This window comes from Athene noctua, chromosome 4, assembly GCF_965140245.1.
Source record: "Athene noctua chromosome 4, bAthNoc1.hap1.1, whole genome shotgun sequence".
Taxonomy (NCBI): Eukaryota; Metazoa; Chordata; class Aves; order Strigiformes; family Strigidae; genus Athene; species Athene noctua.
In genome coordinates this window covers 31,753,284-31,772,727 of record NC_134040.1, presented here as the reverse complement: position 1 = coordinate 31,772,727, position 19,444 = coordinate 31,753,284, and the positions used below count along the sequence as shown (strand labels likewise).

Genomic DNA, 19,444 nt, shown 5'->3' with positions numbered 1-19,444 from the left:
TTTTAGAGACAGTCACATCTAATCTTTAGGGTTCAAATGCATTTTAATTGGATTCTCTCCCACAGAATGCCTTTCCTTCCTTGCTGTCATTGGAGAGAGTTTCATGGCATTTCTCTTAATATGAGCCATTTGTTTGGATAACTTAACAATATTAGATTTGCAATATATATTTGGATATAATTAGTGGTAATAATAAGCAGGTGAAATATATGTGGAAGCTGTCAGCTGGTGCAAGACCATTAACAAAAACAAGAATAGGAATCCATTACATGGTCTTTGAAAAGCCCTTTGCATCTATCATTTCCAATCAATATTTTATAGCAGGAGAGTCAACAAAAGAAGAACTTAGAACCACCTAAAGTGTGTGAAAATTTAATGTAATTAAAAAAGTATTACTTAGAAACAGTTTAAACCTAACTCTTACACAGAAACAATCTGCTAAAGTCAAATCACTTACTTTCAGCTGCTGCTTGATCAGTTGTCCTTACAATGGTACGTTCTGGAGAATGTGAGGGAGACCTTAATGTTGAGCTGAGAGGAGGTGAAGCACGTAACGATGATGTAGAGAGACCATGTCGACGCATTTCCTGAATTGCACGCTCTCTACCAACAGATAGCAATTTCAGTTACATAACACTCTGGTAATGCAGGATGTTAAAGGAAGAAAACGTAACTTTTTCTTCCATCTTTTTACTTGGTGATTTTCACAACACTTTTCAAAGAGCCTTGTTTTCTCAAAATGTCACTCAACTTCTTGTTTTCACGAGAAAAGGCTTTTTCTTTTTTAGGTGCAATGGTAAACTCAGAAAATTTATAAGGGAACTCAGAAACTGTGTAATTTTTTTTTTTTTAATTAAGCAGTTTTCAGGATGAGAATATGAGATTTTTCATGATAACAGGAACACAATTTTCCCTAATAGTTTCTCACTATGGGGAAAAAAACTACAGTTTTAAAAGTGAGAAAGAAGAAATGAGAGTCACCTCACTGAACAAACAGCTTCTTACCGTTCAAATCGTTCAGTTGTCAGTTGCCTTTTTAAAACATCGCAGTCAGTCTGCAGCTGTGCAACTTTACTTCGAAGTATGGGAACCTCTCTATTATAGCTGCTTCTAAAAAAAATCATGAGAAGCAACAAAGTTTTCTTTGAACATTGCCAGCTAGGAGCTTAGACAAATTGGAGCAATATAAAACAGAAATAAGATACTGAACATGTGTCACACAGCTCAAATCAAAGACAAATGAGAAGCAGCAAGAACCAAGTGAATGCAACAGTATGTTTCTGGAAGAGCCTAGGGTGAGAAGTGAAAAGCTGGCAAGCCTCTCACTAAACCCTTACTACAATATATCATGTTCTTTTTCAGGCAAAGGTGAACACAAACATGTTTTATAAAAACAGACAAAACAAATCGTCAGTTTATTGTTTTACTGTCCTCTGGTGCAATGCGAGTTGGTCTTTATATGTACACTTAAAAAAAGATGAAAAAAGCAGTAACTATCCAAAAAAACTACAAACATAACAAATATGGCTTCAGTAAAAATTCTGTCAAGTAGGCTGGAAGTATCTGGCTAGCAATGAACACAAATGAACCAAAACTAAGTAAAGGCTGTATTAATGCAAACTCAGACAAGCAAAACTCAGAATCTGAAAGCTTGTCAACTACACACCCTTGGTGTTTGGGCCCAACTGTTTCAACTTCAAGAATCAAAATGAAAAGCAGCCTTAAAAATATTTAGTAACATAATTAAATATATTTCCCAGAAAAATCATCAGCTTGGACGACTCAGTGTTTTGCAACTAAGCACAACTGCATTATAAAGCAAGCCAAAAAAACCACAAATCATTGAGCATACAGTAAGTCTAAAGCAGAATCTAGACAGATAAACAGATATATTATTCCTTAGAGTCTTCAAAGCCAATATGAGGTGGAGTGCTCAAAAGTCACTTCTGGAGAGGCAGAGATGTACTAGTTTATTGCTAAAGCATTGAACTTGAATTCTGAAAAACGAGTTCCACTCCTAGCTTGGTCACAGACTTCTTGTCTGGCACCTGCTGGTCTCTGACTCCAGGAAGATGGAAACTACTTGAGATTTGATCCAAAGAGAATAGCAGAATATTTTTAAATTGTTTTCCCTATTCATCAGTAAAAATTCCTAGAATGGTATCTTGATCCAGTATGTTGAGAACAGATGCAGAAGACAAGAGGTCTCGATGATATCTTATTCTAAGTCCTTCAGAGACAGGCATATGCTTTCAGGATGGAGGTAAGAATTCAGGGCCCAGTATGGTTATTGTAAAATAAATAAAGAAAAGCAGATAGTTCTGTGAGTTCTGAGGTTATTCCATGTCAATGACATTTAAACAAAATTAAGATCATGAAGTATATCATTCAAAAATTAAGATATATTTTCATTTGGAACCCCTATGCACAGCAATAAACATATAGTACGATTACATGATGATATACTATTGGTTCACAGGACATCTGGCTCTTTCACACTAGATACAGACAGCTCTCAAAAATAATTTTGGCTATTCAGTATTCTCTGTTTATTTAATAATTAATCACTGTCGAGCCTCAAGATCTCATTTACTGTACTATCACCCAAATAGCACTAAGTGACACAATTACTCACTCTTCACAGAGCTCAAAATTACAGCACTGGAGAACTTCCTAAGTTAAACTTGATTTTGAAAATCCTTCTGAAGTCAGAGGTTCTATCAGTATCATTTTATAAATAGAGTGGAAGCACAGGCACAATAAGGCCAAAACTGTAAATAATGTCCAAAAATATTGACACATGATTTTTGTCAGTTAGAACTGAAATTTTGCCAAGTCAAATGAATTTTATATTTTGCAAGACACAAACATAATTGTCACATACTTCAGTCATGGCTGTAAGCATCTTAAGTTCCTTTTCTTTAGACGGCAACTATTACAAACTGAACAGTAAAAAATAAGGTATATACAACTATCTATTTCTAACACCTGAAAATTTGCCTAGCAACATGCAGAACCTTTGAGATAAACAGAGGAAAACAGTTCAACAGAATAGCCACTATTCTGCCAAGAGAACATTTGCCTTCTTCCTGCAATATCCCATCCTATTAACAATGCAAGTACTGATATTTAAAACAAACAAGAAAGGAACATTACAATGTATGTAGAAGAAAAACTGTGAAAAAATTACTCTGAAGTTATTTAAACAGAGTTTCATAATGTTTGTACTCAAAGAAGCTAAAATAAAGTTAAATGAAAACTCCTCCTTTCCTTTCTGAGATTTGTCTTTTAGTTTTGGTTTGGGGTTTTTTTTGCAACTTTTATATTTAATTTCATAGTCAGGACACTCAAATAGTTCCTGTTCTTTGTATGCAATTAACTTTTTTTTCACAATTAACTTTTTTCCCCAAGTAAACAGAACCCAACAATTCTAAAACATGAAGCAATGAGTTGCACAGGGGGGATTAATAGTGTCATCATGTACATATTCCCTGAGATCACTGCTACCTGAGGTGGACCATCATCAGTGGTGAGTTGTAGCCTTTATGTAAGTCAACCAAAAGCATTTTTCTTGCACATTTGTGTCACCAAGTTACAGATAGCTTTTAATTGTTTAGGTATGCTATATTCTATATCTCATAAGGAAGCTTATCTGTCCTTTTACCTTCCATATGTTTCCTTTCTCTCCCTACCTCAGTGTTTACTAAGTGGGTGTATCTGGTTTTCTTTTCATTAAATTCTACTTTGACTTTACTCTTCACCACCATATACGTTCAGCTGCTACTCCTCCTTCTTGCTATTTAATGCAGAAACCACTACAGTCACTGGCTAGTGTGTGCATGCCCAGGAGAATTACCATGTCATGATGACACATATCATGGAAACTTCAAATTCCCTGCTCCATATCATGAAGAAAATTGTTTAAATCCCCCACTTCTCATATATAAATTTCATATACACAAAATATCCCCCTCTTAACTTAACTGTTCCAAACAGATTAGTCTTTCTCCCATAGTAGTGTTAAAAAGTTATTTCTACTCCAGGCAGATGCATGGCATAAGAAGTTTTAATAGTTATAATGGAAAATGCTGGCCCCATTTAGTGTAGGTGTCAGGTTTAGTTCCACTTATATTTCAAAGGAACAATAAATGATACAAAACTTTTTCCTTAACAGTTAATAGCAGCAAAAGTACGTTTGCTTTTTTGAAGCACTATGAGTTCACTATTATGTAAGTGATTCTTACTTTAATCAAAGTAAGGACAACAGACATCTTCAGGTATTCACATTCACCATGGGTTTAATCTACTTGGTATTTTTTTGTGAGCAGTACACATATGTTAAAATTTTACTTTCAAGTTGCTTTAAGATGCTTGATGAATCCACATTGTTCTAAAGGAGCTAGGACTTCAGAATACTCACTAATATAAGAACATAAAACATAGTTCAAGACTAAGAAAATTTGTGTTCTCTTAATAATTAAACTCACAGTTAAACTCTTCAAAGCCAAGTAAAAATATGTTTTGCTTAAAAAGAGTTGAATTAAATTGCTTCCTGAAGCTAAGCAGAAAATCACAACCTGTGAGAGAGGTGGTTATGTATTTTGAGAATTGACAGACTCTGATGAAAAGTTAAATATCCAAATCATGCTGCAAAGCATACATACATTTAATAGATGTACTCAACAGAGAAAGTAATTTACAAATTATCATGGGTTGGCTGGTTCTGTAGTGGAAATTATGTCTGCAACAGATCAGCTACGTCACCATTAGGTATTTATGTCCAAGAAGATCAGAAGGAAAGGATTTGAGTGATTGCACTGAAAAGATGGCAGAGTTCTATCACATAAGTGAACTTCAGGAAAGGTATCACCTCCTGTACCTGACTGAGGTAGAAAGAGTCATGACCAAGCAGAGAAAGTGAAGCGAACTTTCTGGAGTCAGACTGGGGACAAATCCAGAGAGAAACTGAGTGCTTATTCTCAAGACTGTGAAAACTCAGCAGGGTGTTCCTTCCTCTTGGAGTAGGTTTCCTTTGGAACTCCTGTTTAAGTTTACTGCTTGTACTAGTGTTGTCCACCACAGTCCTGACTTATGAAAGCAATAGGAAAGATCACTTCAAGTGATCAATGCCAAAAAAGGCCAAAAGACATTAATGCAAAAATCTGCCCAGCCATACTGAACATCAAGAATTTGAGTTTGTGAATAAGTACTGCCACACAGAAAAAAGTTTATTTGTAAACCAAGTAAGACACTTGTTAAAACTTACAGTTTGCTCTCGGCGAGTGTTAGCTTGTCTTTCAATAACTGAATTTCGGAATCTTTCTCGTGGGATGTTAAATGATTCTGAAATTCTTTGTCTCTACTAGTAGCCAGCAATGTTTCAAGATTCTGAACTGTAAGTCTCTCACTGGATAACTGCTTTTTCAACAACTCTGCTTCTGATTTTATATCTTCTAATTCACCTAGAACCTAAAGCACAAATTTTATACATTATTAATACACTGGTTTACAAACACACTTTCACAAAGAGTTGTTATAAAAACTGAAATGACTGGAAGTTGTGTAAAAGAGAATAGGAAATTGAGCTCACAAAACAAATTAAAGCCTACAATTATTTAAAACTATACTTAGTTAAAAACTATTCAAGCTGTACATCTGTTAGATGTTTTTCTGGGGACTGAACTACTGAGTGCTGGAAATGGTTAGGTGAATACCCAGAACACTAATTGGCTTTTAAAAGCAGTAGGAATTTGCACAAGTAGAAAAATAGTATTTACTATACTTTATTTTATTTGATGAGGTTAGCTCACAATTAGCTTCTTGGTTTTTGCTGAAAAGGTAAGAATGCTTGTTTTCCTCATTAGTTCCATGAATATAAACAAATTCTGTGGGGATGAGAACTACTGTTCTCAAGGTCTTAACTATTCCAGTAACAGAAAGCTTGACTAAGTCACTAATTAGACACAACAATCAGCTGTAAAGAAAAAAGTTCAGAAATCATGGATATTTAGAAGTGTTTAAACTGTTTCAAAATATTTTATGAGCTTCAGCTGAGTTTAAATTTCAATTTAATTTTAAAAATCCATTAGGGAAAAGTCTTCAATGGCTAAATAAGATGTACACTATTCACTTTTTATAAACAGTTTAAAATTTGAGTAAATTAAAAACCAGTACATAAACCCAAATAAATATAATTTGTCTCTGTGGTATAGCAAAAACCACTGCTGCCACATTTTGTAGTGATAATGAATGAAAGAAACTCCTTTCTTCTTGTACAAAACCCACAGACGTAGATCTGTATTCTGCAAGATTTGTATATAAATGCAAAACTAATGATGAAAATTATCTTACTTTGCTCTCAGAAGTAATTTATTCTTTACCCCAAAAAAATCATTAAAAGCAAAGGAAGGTATTTTATTATAGCAAATTAAATTTGCCTTTGCTGCTTACCCTTTCATAATCCATGCTTTTGGATGTCAGCTGTCGAGATAAAAGTTCTTTGTTAGATTCAAGCTTTACACAGAGTTCCCTCACAGAAGCCAGGTCTGCCAACACAGAAGACTTGTCCTGATTTTCACGCTTAACATCCTCTTCCAGTTTGGACATATTTTTTGTAATGGCAGAGATCTGGGATTCGTATGCTTGATGTGCAACGATATGCTAAAAAAAAGACAAATATGGATACCCCTTCAGTGTTAAATGTAAACAGTTCTCTGTTTGATAACAGGAGGGTTTTTTTAATACTTTCTTTTCCCTTCAAAATCAACTTTTCCTTTAAGATCAACTTTATATTACATTTATATTCCTTTCTTCTCCCTAAATCACAGATAAGAACAACTGATAAACCATCTCTGTAATTTTTAATCACCATTGTGAAGAATTACACAAGTATTATATGAGAGTGGAAAGAGGCTGGATTCCGGCTTCAGAAGAGAATTAAAAGCTTAAAACCCCACACAATATAACATATTCTTTATTCAGCTTACAATAGTAAAGTCTCTCACATTTTGGGGTAATTAAAAGCATGAGACTAAATATGGTCAATCCACAACTGTTAGACTCTAAAACTTCCTAGATCTCCATGAAGTTAATGCTTCTAAAATATAAACCTCAGTATTTTCTATGCTATTGTTCTAGGTTTTGGTATTATGGAATCCTGATTCTGGATTTGAAATACTATGACTACTACTTCCAGATTTTCACCTTTACTCCAGCCACCAATGCTTTAAATGCTTCCTTCAAAGCTTCGAAGAAATGTAAGAACTAAGCTTACCAAACACTCATAATATTATGTGCAAATATTTTGAAGCAACAAAACAAAAGATTCTTACAGAGACAATAATCTAATAGCAATGATCACCCAACAGAAGACATCTACAGGTATTAGGGTATACCCTGTGACTGAAATTTTGGGAAAGCAAGGAAGGGAAAAGGAAAGCACATCTAACCAAACTCAGTTACTGTTTCAAGAACTCAGTGTCTACAGTTGAAACGTTCATGTATAGGAATTATTTTCCATTAAAGCATTAAAAATAGTATGTTGACTTTATTAAAAAACACTTGAATGTATCCTACTTTCATTGACAGCATTTCATTGTACAAATTATTACCCCTTGAATCTCTTTTTCCAGCAGTTCTACTTTCTCTCGAAGATGTCTCCGATCTGTATCTACAGAAAGGAGTTCAAGTCGGATTGAGCTGCTTTCTCCTTCTGCTTGATGGGCCTTCATTTCCCAGTCTTCAGCTTGCGTATGCAGCATTCGGAACTTCTCTAGCAATTCTTGGTTTTCTTTTTCCTAGATGAAACAGTAAATTACTCTGCAGTGATCAACATATCTTCAAGGTCTTTAAAGTTATTTCATGCCTACTCCCTAAAATCTATTAGTTTTCTCAGAAGAAACTAGAATGTTCTCAATTTTCTTAATGCCACTATCTGGCTATCACTAAAGGGCATCATCCCTTTTGCAAATCCAAATACTAAATAAATGCAGTGATGGAATTCAGTTTTATTAAATTGAAGTATTTACACTTAGCAGTTGTTAATGAGTTTCAAGGCTCCCAGGGGAGGGCTTATCTTAGATCTCTGCATTGTCAAGGGTCAACATTACTGAGGTGTACTGATCCTGGTGCTGCCTTTTCCAAGAAATTCTAGCAGGAGTCTGTATTCAGCTCTTTTACTTGCTGTGCTCCTATAAATATTTTTGTTACAGCAGTATCTGAAAGACTGATAACCCATTCAGGCATATTCACCTAAGCAATCCATCATAAAAGTAAAAACTGTAAGCTTACAAGTTATGTAAAAAACCCTGTATGCTTACAAGTTATGCAGTGATATAACAAATCTTGCTTGTGAATTTTCATTTCACTCAACTGCAAGTGCATATTATAAAGCAGTGATTATTATTCTTTATTTAGCTCCATTCCCTTCTTCCCCTGTTCATGCAATGCACAGCAGGATACACACATTGCTAGTATGAACCAAACTTATCCAATGAGAAAAGCTACTGATTTTGAAATTCATTGTTTCCTGCAGAACTTGAAAGGTGCAGACAGAATGAGGCAGGGCACTAGGAAACAGAAACTCATGATTAAGCAAGTGAATATTGTGCAGGAATGTAAATCCTTGTCTCCACAGGCAACATCCTGATGTAGCACTAGGCAAATCCCTGAAACCATCCTTGTGTAATTGGTCACTGGCTGTATATTCTACAGCTTCTTGGTACCCGACTTGAATAACTGGACTCATTTGTGAAAGATGTGACCATATCTGTAGCTGAAAAGCTTTGGACATATAAAATTTTTAAAAACTAAACTTCCAAGTGTTTTAAACTGAGAGTTCTAAGCTAACATAATACTGATCTTAATTTTTTCTCTATGATTCAGTTCCTACTTGTAAAATGTGGTTGAATTTACATGCATTCATCTAGACATGCAAATCAAAGTCAGATCAAAACTCTTTCTTTCCCATTGAAAGTTGCCAGTTCATGTTGTCTTATCATAAACTCTATTTGTTTTAAACGATTATAAGTTTTAATACACATGTCACACTTTCGAACCCAATAATCAGGATAAAATACATTTACCAAGACAACCGTTTTGTCAGTACAGCAAAAATGCTGAACTCTTATTCACAGAGAAAACATTTCAGTGTGCTATTTTTACACTTTCCTGCAGAACTACATATAAAATTTCTCATTTTAAAAGGTGTAGAATATTAAAAACCATGGTATAAGCTGCTTGTTACCTACAATCATGAAATAGTACCAGATATTTTACTAGTTGCCTTGTCAAAACTCAAAAAGCAAAACAACTTTCAAATATGATTTGTTTGTTATTCTCCAGTGTTACGGCCAGCTGAAACATAATGTGATGACATTGTGATGACATTGTCAATGACATTGTGATGTGCCAGAATATATCAGTGCTTCAGATCTAATAAGGGTTTGTATGAATGCACTAGTAGCTTGAAACACTGCAGAGCAAAGAAGGGAAAAAAAAAAAAAAAGAAAGTGGGACAGGCAGGGACAACAGGACCCAAACCATACATTCCTTATTTTTTTATTGTATCCTAAAGAGAATGTGTTATACTCTAAACCCAGTGGATTTATTGAAAACTGGAATGACTGCCTATAGATTATACTTTTACCTTCGAAGCCATCAAGGTCTCAAATCTGGACACTTCAGTTATGTAATTATGAACCCTGTTTTTCATTTCTTCTTTTTCACGTATTGCATCTTCAAGCTCAGTACTGATAGCCTAAAGAGATTACGTAAAGGCAAAACAGTGGATTAGAGTAAATTAATCACTGTATATTACTGTATGAGACTAAATCAAAGTAATTGCATATGCCCTAGTCTACTGTTAAGTAATTTAGCCAAAGCCCTTGGGGATTGATTTGTAGGGTTCAGAAATATCACCTACCACCTCAGATACACCAAAGAGCTTTCTGGGCAAGAATAATAATAGAAAACAATGAATATCATACCAGTTCATAAAATCTGCTGGTTCCCTACTGATCTTTGGAAAGTTCAACATACAGACATTGGGAGCAGGGATTCTTCTAGCCTTAAGATGCACTATCCCTGAGTGAAGGCAAGTTCTGTGTCACTAGGAAGTTAACTTTATAACAAAATAACATTTATTTTAAAGTATAATTGCAAGATAAAATAACTAAATGCATTATTAAGAACATATCTAGGCATCAAAAAAGGCACCATGGAATTTGAGATGTTGGAACTGCTAATTCTGGCCCTTTCAAGTTCAGCTCTCACCTGTCTCTGAATCCTCTAGCCCATAGAGCCAAAAAAGCAAATATCTTCTTCTATCCCCACTATCAAATGTAGGGGAAATAAAGGATATTGCCTTATTTCTTTCCCATCTTCTTTTTGTGGTATCTTGATATTCAATAACAGCAGCCTTAGAACTGTGTGCCTTATTTAGCATATGCTGAAAACAGTCTGCTTGTTTCTGTGGTAGCTTTCCCAAGCACACTGAGAAAGCTTCCTCATCACATGAGGATAATATTTCATATTTCATCTTATTAGAAACCTGTGTGAATGGCATCTCTAATTTCAATAATACACCCACATATCTATGTATTGTACCGTAGGTTTTGCAAGAACTATTCAGGGTACTCCATCACTTAAAACATCTTGCTATATTGTATTTTCTAGCCTGACTCAGATGGGTTGACTGAGGGGAACTGAAATAAATGTTTTAGCTAACAAGGCCCTGATTATTTTTAGTGCTGGCATTTACAGAGAATTCAAACAAACAATTGTATCTCAGCATCAAAACTGTACAAGGCATTTCAGTCTCATGATGAGCTGCAATAGTTGTATTTGCTATACAACTTGAATGTAATGAGTTACAAAAAAATTCTGGGCTAGTTCTGTAAATCACATTCGCATGTTCTCTACATAGTCTTTCTAATGTTTAGCCCAATAAAAAAAAATGTTACTTGCCCTATAAAATACTGGACATTTTTGTTACATATTGTCCATACGAAACCTCTATTGTACAAGGCTTTTGGGCAGCAGTAACCAGCTGGTGCGCAAAACTAACTCATTATTCCTCAAATAATGAAAGGGATTAACAAGACTGAATGCACTTCAGGCTCTCCAAGCCATGGACCCCAGACCCAGAGAATTCCAAGGAAAAAGAGGCAGAGCAATGGTGATTGGGAAGAGTGCAAACAGGCATATACTACATAAGCCCCTTATGCTCTTGGAAGAATAAGCCTTACACACCAGTGGCTGGTTTAAGTTATGGACCCCTAGAGAACACCTCCAGATCAAGATGCCACAAGAATAATAACGATGATAATCAAACAGTTTAATTCACTGAGTCTATCAACTATTTCTGTCTTGCAAAACTTTCATTTAACCTACATCATCAACTTGAGATAGCTCGTCTTACAATAAAATATTCAACGATACCCTACGAAAATGCCTTCCTCAAGGCTTTAAAGATTTTATTTCAACTTTCATTCCATAACTGATGTAAAGTGAAGTCATGCTTTACAGCATGCACTTTACAAGGGAATGTATTTGCCCATCAGCAGCTGAGAGGTACCGTATACCTCCCAACTGGAAAGCTGACTGTGAATACACATAAACCAACTCAAGTGTCCACTGGGCAAGCATAACCCACTTCCCACCTGCTTTTTGGCCTAAAGCTACTGACTGGCTAGCTGTTAGCATAGAGGTACCTTATGGCTCTAAACTACTGCAGAGCTAAGGAAAGATGAAAACATATAATACAAATACAAAGATACTACAGAAAACTCTGCAAGCAGTCAAATAAAGTACCTGGACAGAATGTCCACAAAAAACAGAAGCCACACACAAAAAAAGCTGCAATATACAGCTGAACTCTAAGATACCACCTCACCATGACACCTACCTTACCAAGGCAAAGACAATCCAATAAAAACATTCCGCTAGGGAAATAGATGGTACCTTTGAATTCACCATCTAAAAACCCCATACAACCCTGACATAATGGAAGGTGAACCCCTCCTATTCCCATCGACTGTGCATCCTTATCCATTCCTGAAATCAAGAAACAAATTCAGACTATTCAGGACTATCATACCTTAAAAATAAGTTTTCTTCAATCCCTTGTCTTATAGCTTTTAAGCCCTCTTATACTTCCACAACATTAACCTTTCCCTGTTCCTCAATGAAAGCAAAGTCCCTGCAGAGCAACACACATGCATGGCAACTAACCTTGACAGAACTGGAAAGTCAAAACCTGCCAATACCTCTTTAACCACCACCATTACCAAGGCTCACAGAACACAAACATTAACATCTACATTCCAAAACATTCTAATCTCAAAACATGGCATACCCCACTCAATACATCCAATATTTCATGGAAACCAGATGAAGGGAGCTAATGAATCGCTGTGCACCAGAATGAATTCCAACATGCTAGCAATTTCCTCCCTCTCCCTTTCACCTGGCTAATAACCCGATACCTGCTTTTGTGGTTTCTTTCTCTCTCTCAATAACTCCTGTTCCACAGATAATAAAAACCAATTTTTACCAATTAAATAGCAGCTACCAAGTGATATAACTAATTGGCATAATTTCATTATAGTATAAACAATTATGTCCCAGATTTATTTTATTTAGATTCCTTTTTTAATCTGGGGAAGGGTGACTAAACTGAAAGTTTGTCCATTACTCCTTCACTGTGTTGACAAGATGCTCAAGTATCTAAAGTAATTGCTTTCACAATTTCTGCCCAGTCATTTTTAATATCCCAGTGTTCAAGAAATACCGATAATCAAACATACCAAATCAAAATTGAGGATACAGCAGTTTTGATGTACCACTAGATGTAATCAAGCAATAAATAGTTTACTACTTCAGTATTACGTACTGCCTTCATACCTGGTTTTCTCTGGCCATTGTAACTAGGTCATCTTGCAGACGTCTGTTTTCTTTCAGAGCTATTTCCTTTACTCTTCCTGTTTCTGCAAGCTCTACATGGGATGCATCAAGCTGGTGACGTAAGCTAGATATCTCACGGTCTCTGTTGCTCAGCATGTCGTTCATCTGGCTATCAAGTGAAAATCTTATTTAAGTTCTTCCTTTTCATACTATACGATATATTGCTGAAAATGATCAAACGTGGATTTTGGATATAGAAAAGCTTTTTAAAAAAAAAATTCAGACAAAATTCTGAAGGCTGACAAACCAAGACTAAACATAAACATAAGGATCTAAAATTTCAATATGCACAAATAAAATGGAATTAATCAACATTTAAGATGTACCTTATTATGCAAACAGCAAGTACAGACATTTATGTTTATATGTGTTTCGTAGTGGCTACAATATGTTACCCATTGCATATTTTATAAACCATAAAGAAAGAATGCAGATAGCTTACATTTGAAAGACAACAGTCTTAAACAGTAAGGAAGAGATTAAACAAAAAAGTAGAAATCTAAATATGTGGGAATTGAAGTAAACTTTTGCATTCGTTCTTTGCCACAGATACATCATGCATCAATGTAAAAAATAGTTACAATGGTCTTCAGATGTTTAAAAGTTGATGTTTAAATATTTTCTTTTTAAAAGTTATAGCTTTAAAAGTCATACTTAAAAAGAGGCAAGAAAGAAAGATCAGATAAAGCCCAGCTAAAAACTACATATTTTAATTAAGAGTGTACTGGCAGCTTAAGCTGGAAGAATTAGCTTGCCAATAATTAAGAGTTCAGCTCTGAGTTTTACCTAGGTCAATCTAATAATATCTAGTGGAGGAATTAGAATACTATAAAGCTACTTCTTAACTGAGAATTAAGAAATGTTACCAATTTAGGAAAATAAATGAGACACAAAAAATGGCTGGCTTAACTGTATTTTAGCAGCCTGCAATATAACTGCAGGGAAAGTCTCTTCAAAAGTTGTGTATATCTTTCTCATCACACTACAGTCCTTTACTTGACTTACACTGACTTAACTCCATTTCACCTAGATAACTAAAATAGCCATCTACTTTTACTTTAAAACCACTGGATAAAATAAAGCCACTGAGGAAGGCACCCTAATCTTTACTTACTCTGTTGAGGACTCCAGCTCAGAGAGAGTTAGACGTAAATGAGTAATTGTTTTTTCCTGTGAAAATAAAAGCAAAAGTTGTATTAGGTATTATTATACTGCAGCATAACAGAATACTTCAAATTAAAGAACATTACATTTAAACCTTTATTTTACCCTTCACCAATAAGTAATTCCATCTTTGCACATTCAAATTTACAAGCTTACTGCCTTGTCATCAAAAAAATGGCAGTCAGTTATAGATTCTGTCACCTCAGGCTAGAACCTTATATCTCAATAAATACCTCCTAGTGCAAAATGCAAAAAAACCTTTATTTTCTTGGAGTGTTTAGGGAATACACTAACAACCATAATTAAAATGCTGTTGAGCTGGCAAATGACCCTTTGTGCTGGCCATGTCTAAACAGATCGTTTATGTGAGGCCTAGAGCCCTGCACAGGTTTTGTTATCAAGGCAAAATGTCTCCCTAAACCATAACTGCTTTTAAAATCCCCAGAACAACTGCAAAGTAACACTTTTACTGCACATACCTTGTTCGCCAAGTTGTCGTCTAAGCATGCAATTCTTTCCGTTTTTTCATCTACCGTTTCTTGAAGACTGTCCTTTTCTTTGTCCAAGACAGAAATAGTACTTCTAAGCACACTGACTGCTTCATCCTGCGAAGTGCTCCTCTGGTTTAACCTATCTATAAATACACAAATAAGTACTTTCTATTTTAAAAACACGACATAAGCATAAAAATAACTAGGGATTACCTATTTCCTCCTCTAGCTTTACAATTTCTTCTTGAGCTGACTGCAGTTCATCCTTTTTGAGGGACAGTCGGTGCTGTAAATCTTCAACAGACCTCTGCAGCCGGTCATTTAAGAGCCTGGAAAATCAGTATGCAGTTGAAATAAGTCTGGGACCTGTTCAGCGTCATCAGCTGATGGCTTTTAAGCTGCTTGAAGTGCTGGAACAGTTCCAGTGTAACCTCGTGACAGGCTTGTGTCATACCAGCCAGCAACTGTGCCATACTAACCAGTCTCCTCTCTCACGCTCTGGAGGACTGCTGAGGCCAACACCACTCGGTTGCTCTGGACCCTTGCATCAAGTCCACCTCAACACCATTCCAAAAATAGAGTGATGCAACCTTGGTGGAACCTCCACCATAATCTGAAACATTCACTTCCTCTGATTTCTGTCACTCTTCATCATGTAACTCTTGTTACTTGTGTCTTCTGACTCTTCGCTTTATAAAGATTTTGACGTGTAGCTCATAGCTGTGATTATCAGCCACACCCCGTTTTAAGGAACAACCAAACTGACAGTTACAGTTCAGATCCTACTTTTAAGAAATATAGAGCCTGAAAGATACATGAAACCATCAACCCACACAGCTGTTTGCTTAGCAATAAATACTTGAGTGACCTAGGAAAAAAAATGCAAAACAAAACTCCAAAGTAATTAAATGGACTAGTTACAAAACAGGTCAGGAAATAAAAATCACTCTGAAATGGGATACCACAAAAGCTAGAGAAGCTTATAATTTTTTAAAAATACACTAATCTGGAATACAACGTGTCGTCAGATAAAGATTGCTCTCACTCAGTTTAGAGTGAAACTTTAGAGGGGAAAAAAAAAGGGGGGGGAACTCAAACACAGTTATACCATGCACAAAGTAGAACCAAATGCTGAAATCTCTGTAACTCTATTCCTTATGTCCTCCTTTTAATAATATCAATGCTTTCCACTAAAATTACAAGGAACCTAATAGGGTATTTAACTTTTATGAACGTTGTCACTATTTTAGCAACAAATACACTAACTGTTCTGCTAACAGCCTTCTTTGTGCAACTGGGATCATTAGATGAACTCAAAGGCCTGCTTCTCAGCTTCAGTTCAGTTATCCCCCTGCTATTTATGGTACTGTTTATACAGTGCAGTACAGTACTGTTCAGGTGGGGGCTTGTGCCAAAGACCTTGGTTTCCCTTGTAAAACATCCAAAAGGTCTCATCTATAGTATTACCTATCCTGTAGTGACCTCTTACATCAAAGTCTGTCATTTCCACCTAAACCAAATACCAGATTTCCAAATTTCTGCCCAGATTTATTCAATACTCTGTTTCCACTTTCTCTAAGTCTCCTTCTTGTTCCATCACACCTTGATAGATGCTGGGACCTTTTTTCTAAAACAACTTTTTAAAAGAGTACAACAATGATCCTTCAAGTTTAAATAGGCCTTTAAAATACATGGGTATACTTGATCCTCCAGTTCTGAGCAAGTTGGTCAAATCCCCACAGGCTGTGTATATGGATTGTGAGATGTCAACTTTCAAAACTGTAGTATGTGTGTGATAGTATTAGCACATGAAAGTGACACAAAAAACCCCAGTCCAAGTAAAATGCCATTACAAAATGACTCTCCATGAACCACCCAATTGTGGAATATTATTGCCTAATGCTTGGCACAAAATTTGCAGTATTGCTGACAACCCTGTAAAACTGGCACAGTTTGCTCCTACTGCTGCTGTTTGCAAAGTCTTCCTTTTAACACACAGCATTTGGAAATCCTTTTAGAGATTTTCAGTTCTGCTATGTTCATAAGCAGAGAACACGGTTGTTACAGGAAACAATTCTAGAAAGAGGAGAAAATTTTCAGTATACCTGATCATCAAGTAAGTCCAGGAGGAGCTTGCTGTGAAAAGCCACCACAGCACTTTCCTTACTCATATTTTTCCTTGGACAAAAACAGTACCAAGTGATTTTGAAAATATTTTATAGCCTTTCCCAGAAAGTCAACTCTTCTATACAGTCACAGAGCAAACAAAATTATGTTAGCATCACTGAAAGACAACCCCATTTTGCATTATACTTACTGAAGTGAGCAAATCTCAGCTTTAAATTGAGAAGAATCATCAGATGTCTGGGCAAGTTTACTGGACTTCAGTTTTAATTCATTTTCCAAAGAGTTTACTCTTTCTTTCAGGATAGACACTGTAGTCTTTAGTTCACACCTTTCCATCTCAAACTGTAATTTAAAAAAACAATAGCTAAACATGTTATTGTTGTAGAAAGCTATCACAAATTTTAAATAAATTTAAGTTGAAAACAGATTGCAAAATTAATTGCTTGCAAAGCCTATCCTATTTTAGAAGTAATAAAAGCTTACTTCCTAGAAATGCACTTACTCCTTGAATATTATTCTCCAGTTCTGAAATATCATGCTGCATCTTTGATTTTTCAAGGCTAGCTGCTTCTTGCTGAATCTGAGACAGAAATATAGAATTACATGTTATAAGATACACATTTTTAGATTTAACCATGGAAATTTAAGATTAATGCTTAAGAAAATATTGCTCTGCTTTCTTAGATGAATGACCAAGTGCCAAATTCTCTCTCTAAAACTACAGAGCATTAGCTTAAAGTATACCACTGCAGTTCAATATAACATCACTGAGTTTGATTTTGGTGTTTGGTTGTGCATTTGGGTTTTTTTTGAGAAATTTATATTTATATTTGGTCCCAACCAAATTAATATTTGTGAGTTGTTGAAGGAACATCATTGAGCTCCAGGGCCATATGAAAGGTTGCAAGGATGTATAGGTTAATGACCTAAGCGGTTTGAAATTAATTTATTAAATTACCATTAATATGAAATATATGACAGATTACAAAGCTAACTGGTCTTTCTCCAAGTCTATGAGGAAATTTTTTTAAAATTATTTGTCTGTTCTCTGACTTCTCTGCATAAGTGCAATGAAATTATTAAAACTCTCAAACTTCCTAGAAACGCACGAGATAAGTGTTTTTGTGCAGGTATTTCAAAGTGACACACATACAAAATGTTGGCAGTCACCTACAAGAAGAAAGGATGGAGCTGGAAGCATATCTCTTCCATTGCATGCACATGCTTTAAACAAAGAGGTCAGTTACTGCTGCTGCATTCAGATACTCTACAGTTCTCTATCTTTTGTGGTAGTAAACCGAACTATGGAAACATTCATTGTATAGCCAATCTTTACATATGTTGTCTTTGGATCAGTCCATTAATACAATTTTAAATTTCTGAATTTTAAGGACATTTTAAAAACCTGTATACATTATTAATGACCCAATAAAGAAGTCAGGTAAAGCACCCTGAAATCATATGCTCTTGACTTACAACCAAATAAGATATTAATGTACATTAATACCAGATATTAAAAGGCCAGAGTAACAGGAAAATTATTGCATTAACAAGTATTTTTTTAAGGTTAAAAATAATTAAACTTGGATCACTATGAATTTATGTTTGATGGTTCGGTTATATGTCATTCAAAATATCCTCTGCTACAAGATGCAGCAATAACTAAAGATTAGTTAATCTAAGAAACTCCATAAAATCCCCAGTTTGTGCAGTAAGAACCACATGTGACACATGAGCATCTTTGAAGTACTGCATACACACAAAAATATTCTGTGGTCGGGGCTTCATATCTAGGTTCTTCACACAAAGTGATGTGATGCCATGCCTGCCCCCAGACACTTAAAGCATAGTCCTCTCCCCCTGTCCCCACCTAGGAACTGTGTTTACAAGGATAATTCACACAATTCATTGAGCTCTCTCAAGTGAGTTTGAAATCATGAGTTCAAAAGTTACTGAAGAGGGAAACTGACAGCCAGCCAGATACAAACACAGCATTACTGTATAAGCCTTCCCTATATGCCACCTCATTGTAAGCAAAGAAACTAAAAAAGCTCACCTTTAATTTTTCTCTGAGGCTCTCTTTTTCTGCCATTACTCTTCTAAAGTCAGACAGTGCAATGTCTCTTTCTTCTTCCACATGACTTTGAGAAACTAAACTATGTTTTGCTTCTCTTCTCATACTGTTCAGTTCACCCTGAGACTTCAAAACATTATTGTTTGTTAGCATATATGGATTACAATTAACACAGTGCATACAGTAACAAAAAAGAAAGTTTCAATGCTGTTATTACAACAGAAGTTCTATTATAGTCTTCTTTTTCCCTAGATAACTAAAATATATTCCCAATGGAATGACAAATTATGCTGCCAACATAGTCATCACCCTTTTACTGTTCTAAGCAGTTAACTACTACTTCTTCCTTGTTTTCTATATCCTTGCCCAACTTTCTCATTCATTCTATTGATTTTTTTCCCTGATCTTATTTACAAATGTATAGCAAGTTATAATGGCTTTGAAGTTAATACACTAACTTTACAAAACATAATTTTGTTAACATGTAATAAAAATAGATGAATATTTTATTCTTGATTGTATTCTATATACTATTCTTGATTGTATTCTATATACTCCTCAAATTCTATTATAGAGAGGTTTTTTTGTTTGAAATAAGCAACAGTACATGAAGTGTTAATCTGTT

General features: G+C 35.2%; 1 protein-coding gene across 1 annotated transcript in view; it reads right to left on the bottom strand.

Annotated features, from left to right (window-relative positions):
- CEP135 (centrosomal protein 135) overlaps positions 1-19,444 on the bottom strand; it is a 40,796-nt gene that overhangs the window by 2,129 nt on the left and 19,223 nt on the right. The window contains exons 14-26 of the mRNA XM_074904846.1: positions 18,802-18,945; positions 17,248-17,325; positions 16,936-17,087; positions 14,832-14,947; positions 14,607-14,761; positions 14,078-14,133; positions 12,904-13,072; positions 9,647-9,757; positions 7,611-7,796; positions 6,451-6,660; positions 5,267-5,469; positions 1,006-1,110; positions 458-603 (exon numbers count right to left, since the gene is read on the bottom strand). Coding sequence (XP_074760947.1) covers positions 458-603; positions 1,006-1,110; positions 5,267-5,469; positions 6,451-6,660; positions 7,611-7,796; positions 9,647-9,757; positions 12,904-13,072; positions 14,078-14,133; positions 14,607-14,761; positions 14,832-14,947; positions 16,936-17,087; positions 17,248-17,325; positions 18,802-18,945 — 1,831 coding nt within the window. The remainder of the gene's footprint in view (positions 1-457; positions 604-1,005; positions 1,111-5,266; positions 5,470-6,450; positions 6,661-7,610; positions 7,797-9,646; positions 9,758-12,903; positions 13,073-14,077; positions 14,134-14,606; positions 14,762-14,831; positions 14,948-16,935; positions 17,088-17,247; positions 17,326-18,801; positions 18,946-19,444) is intronic.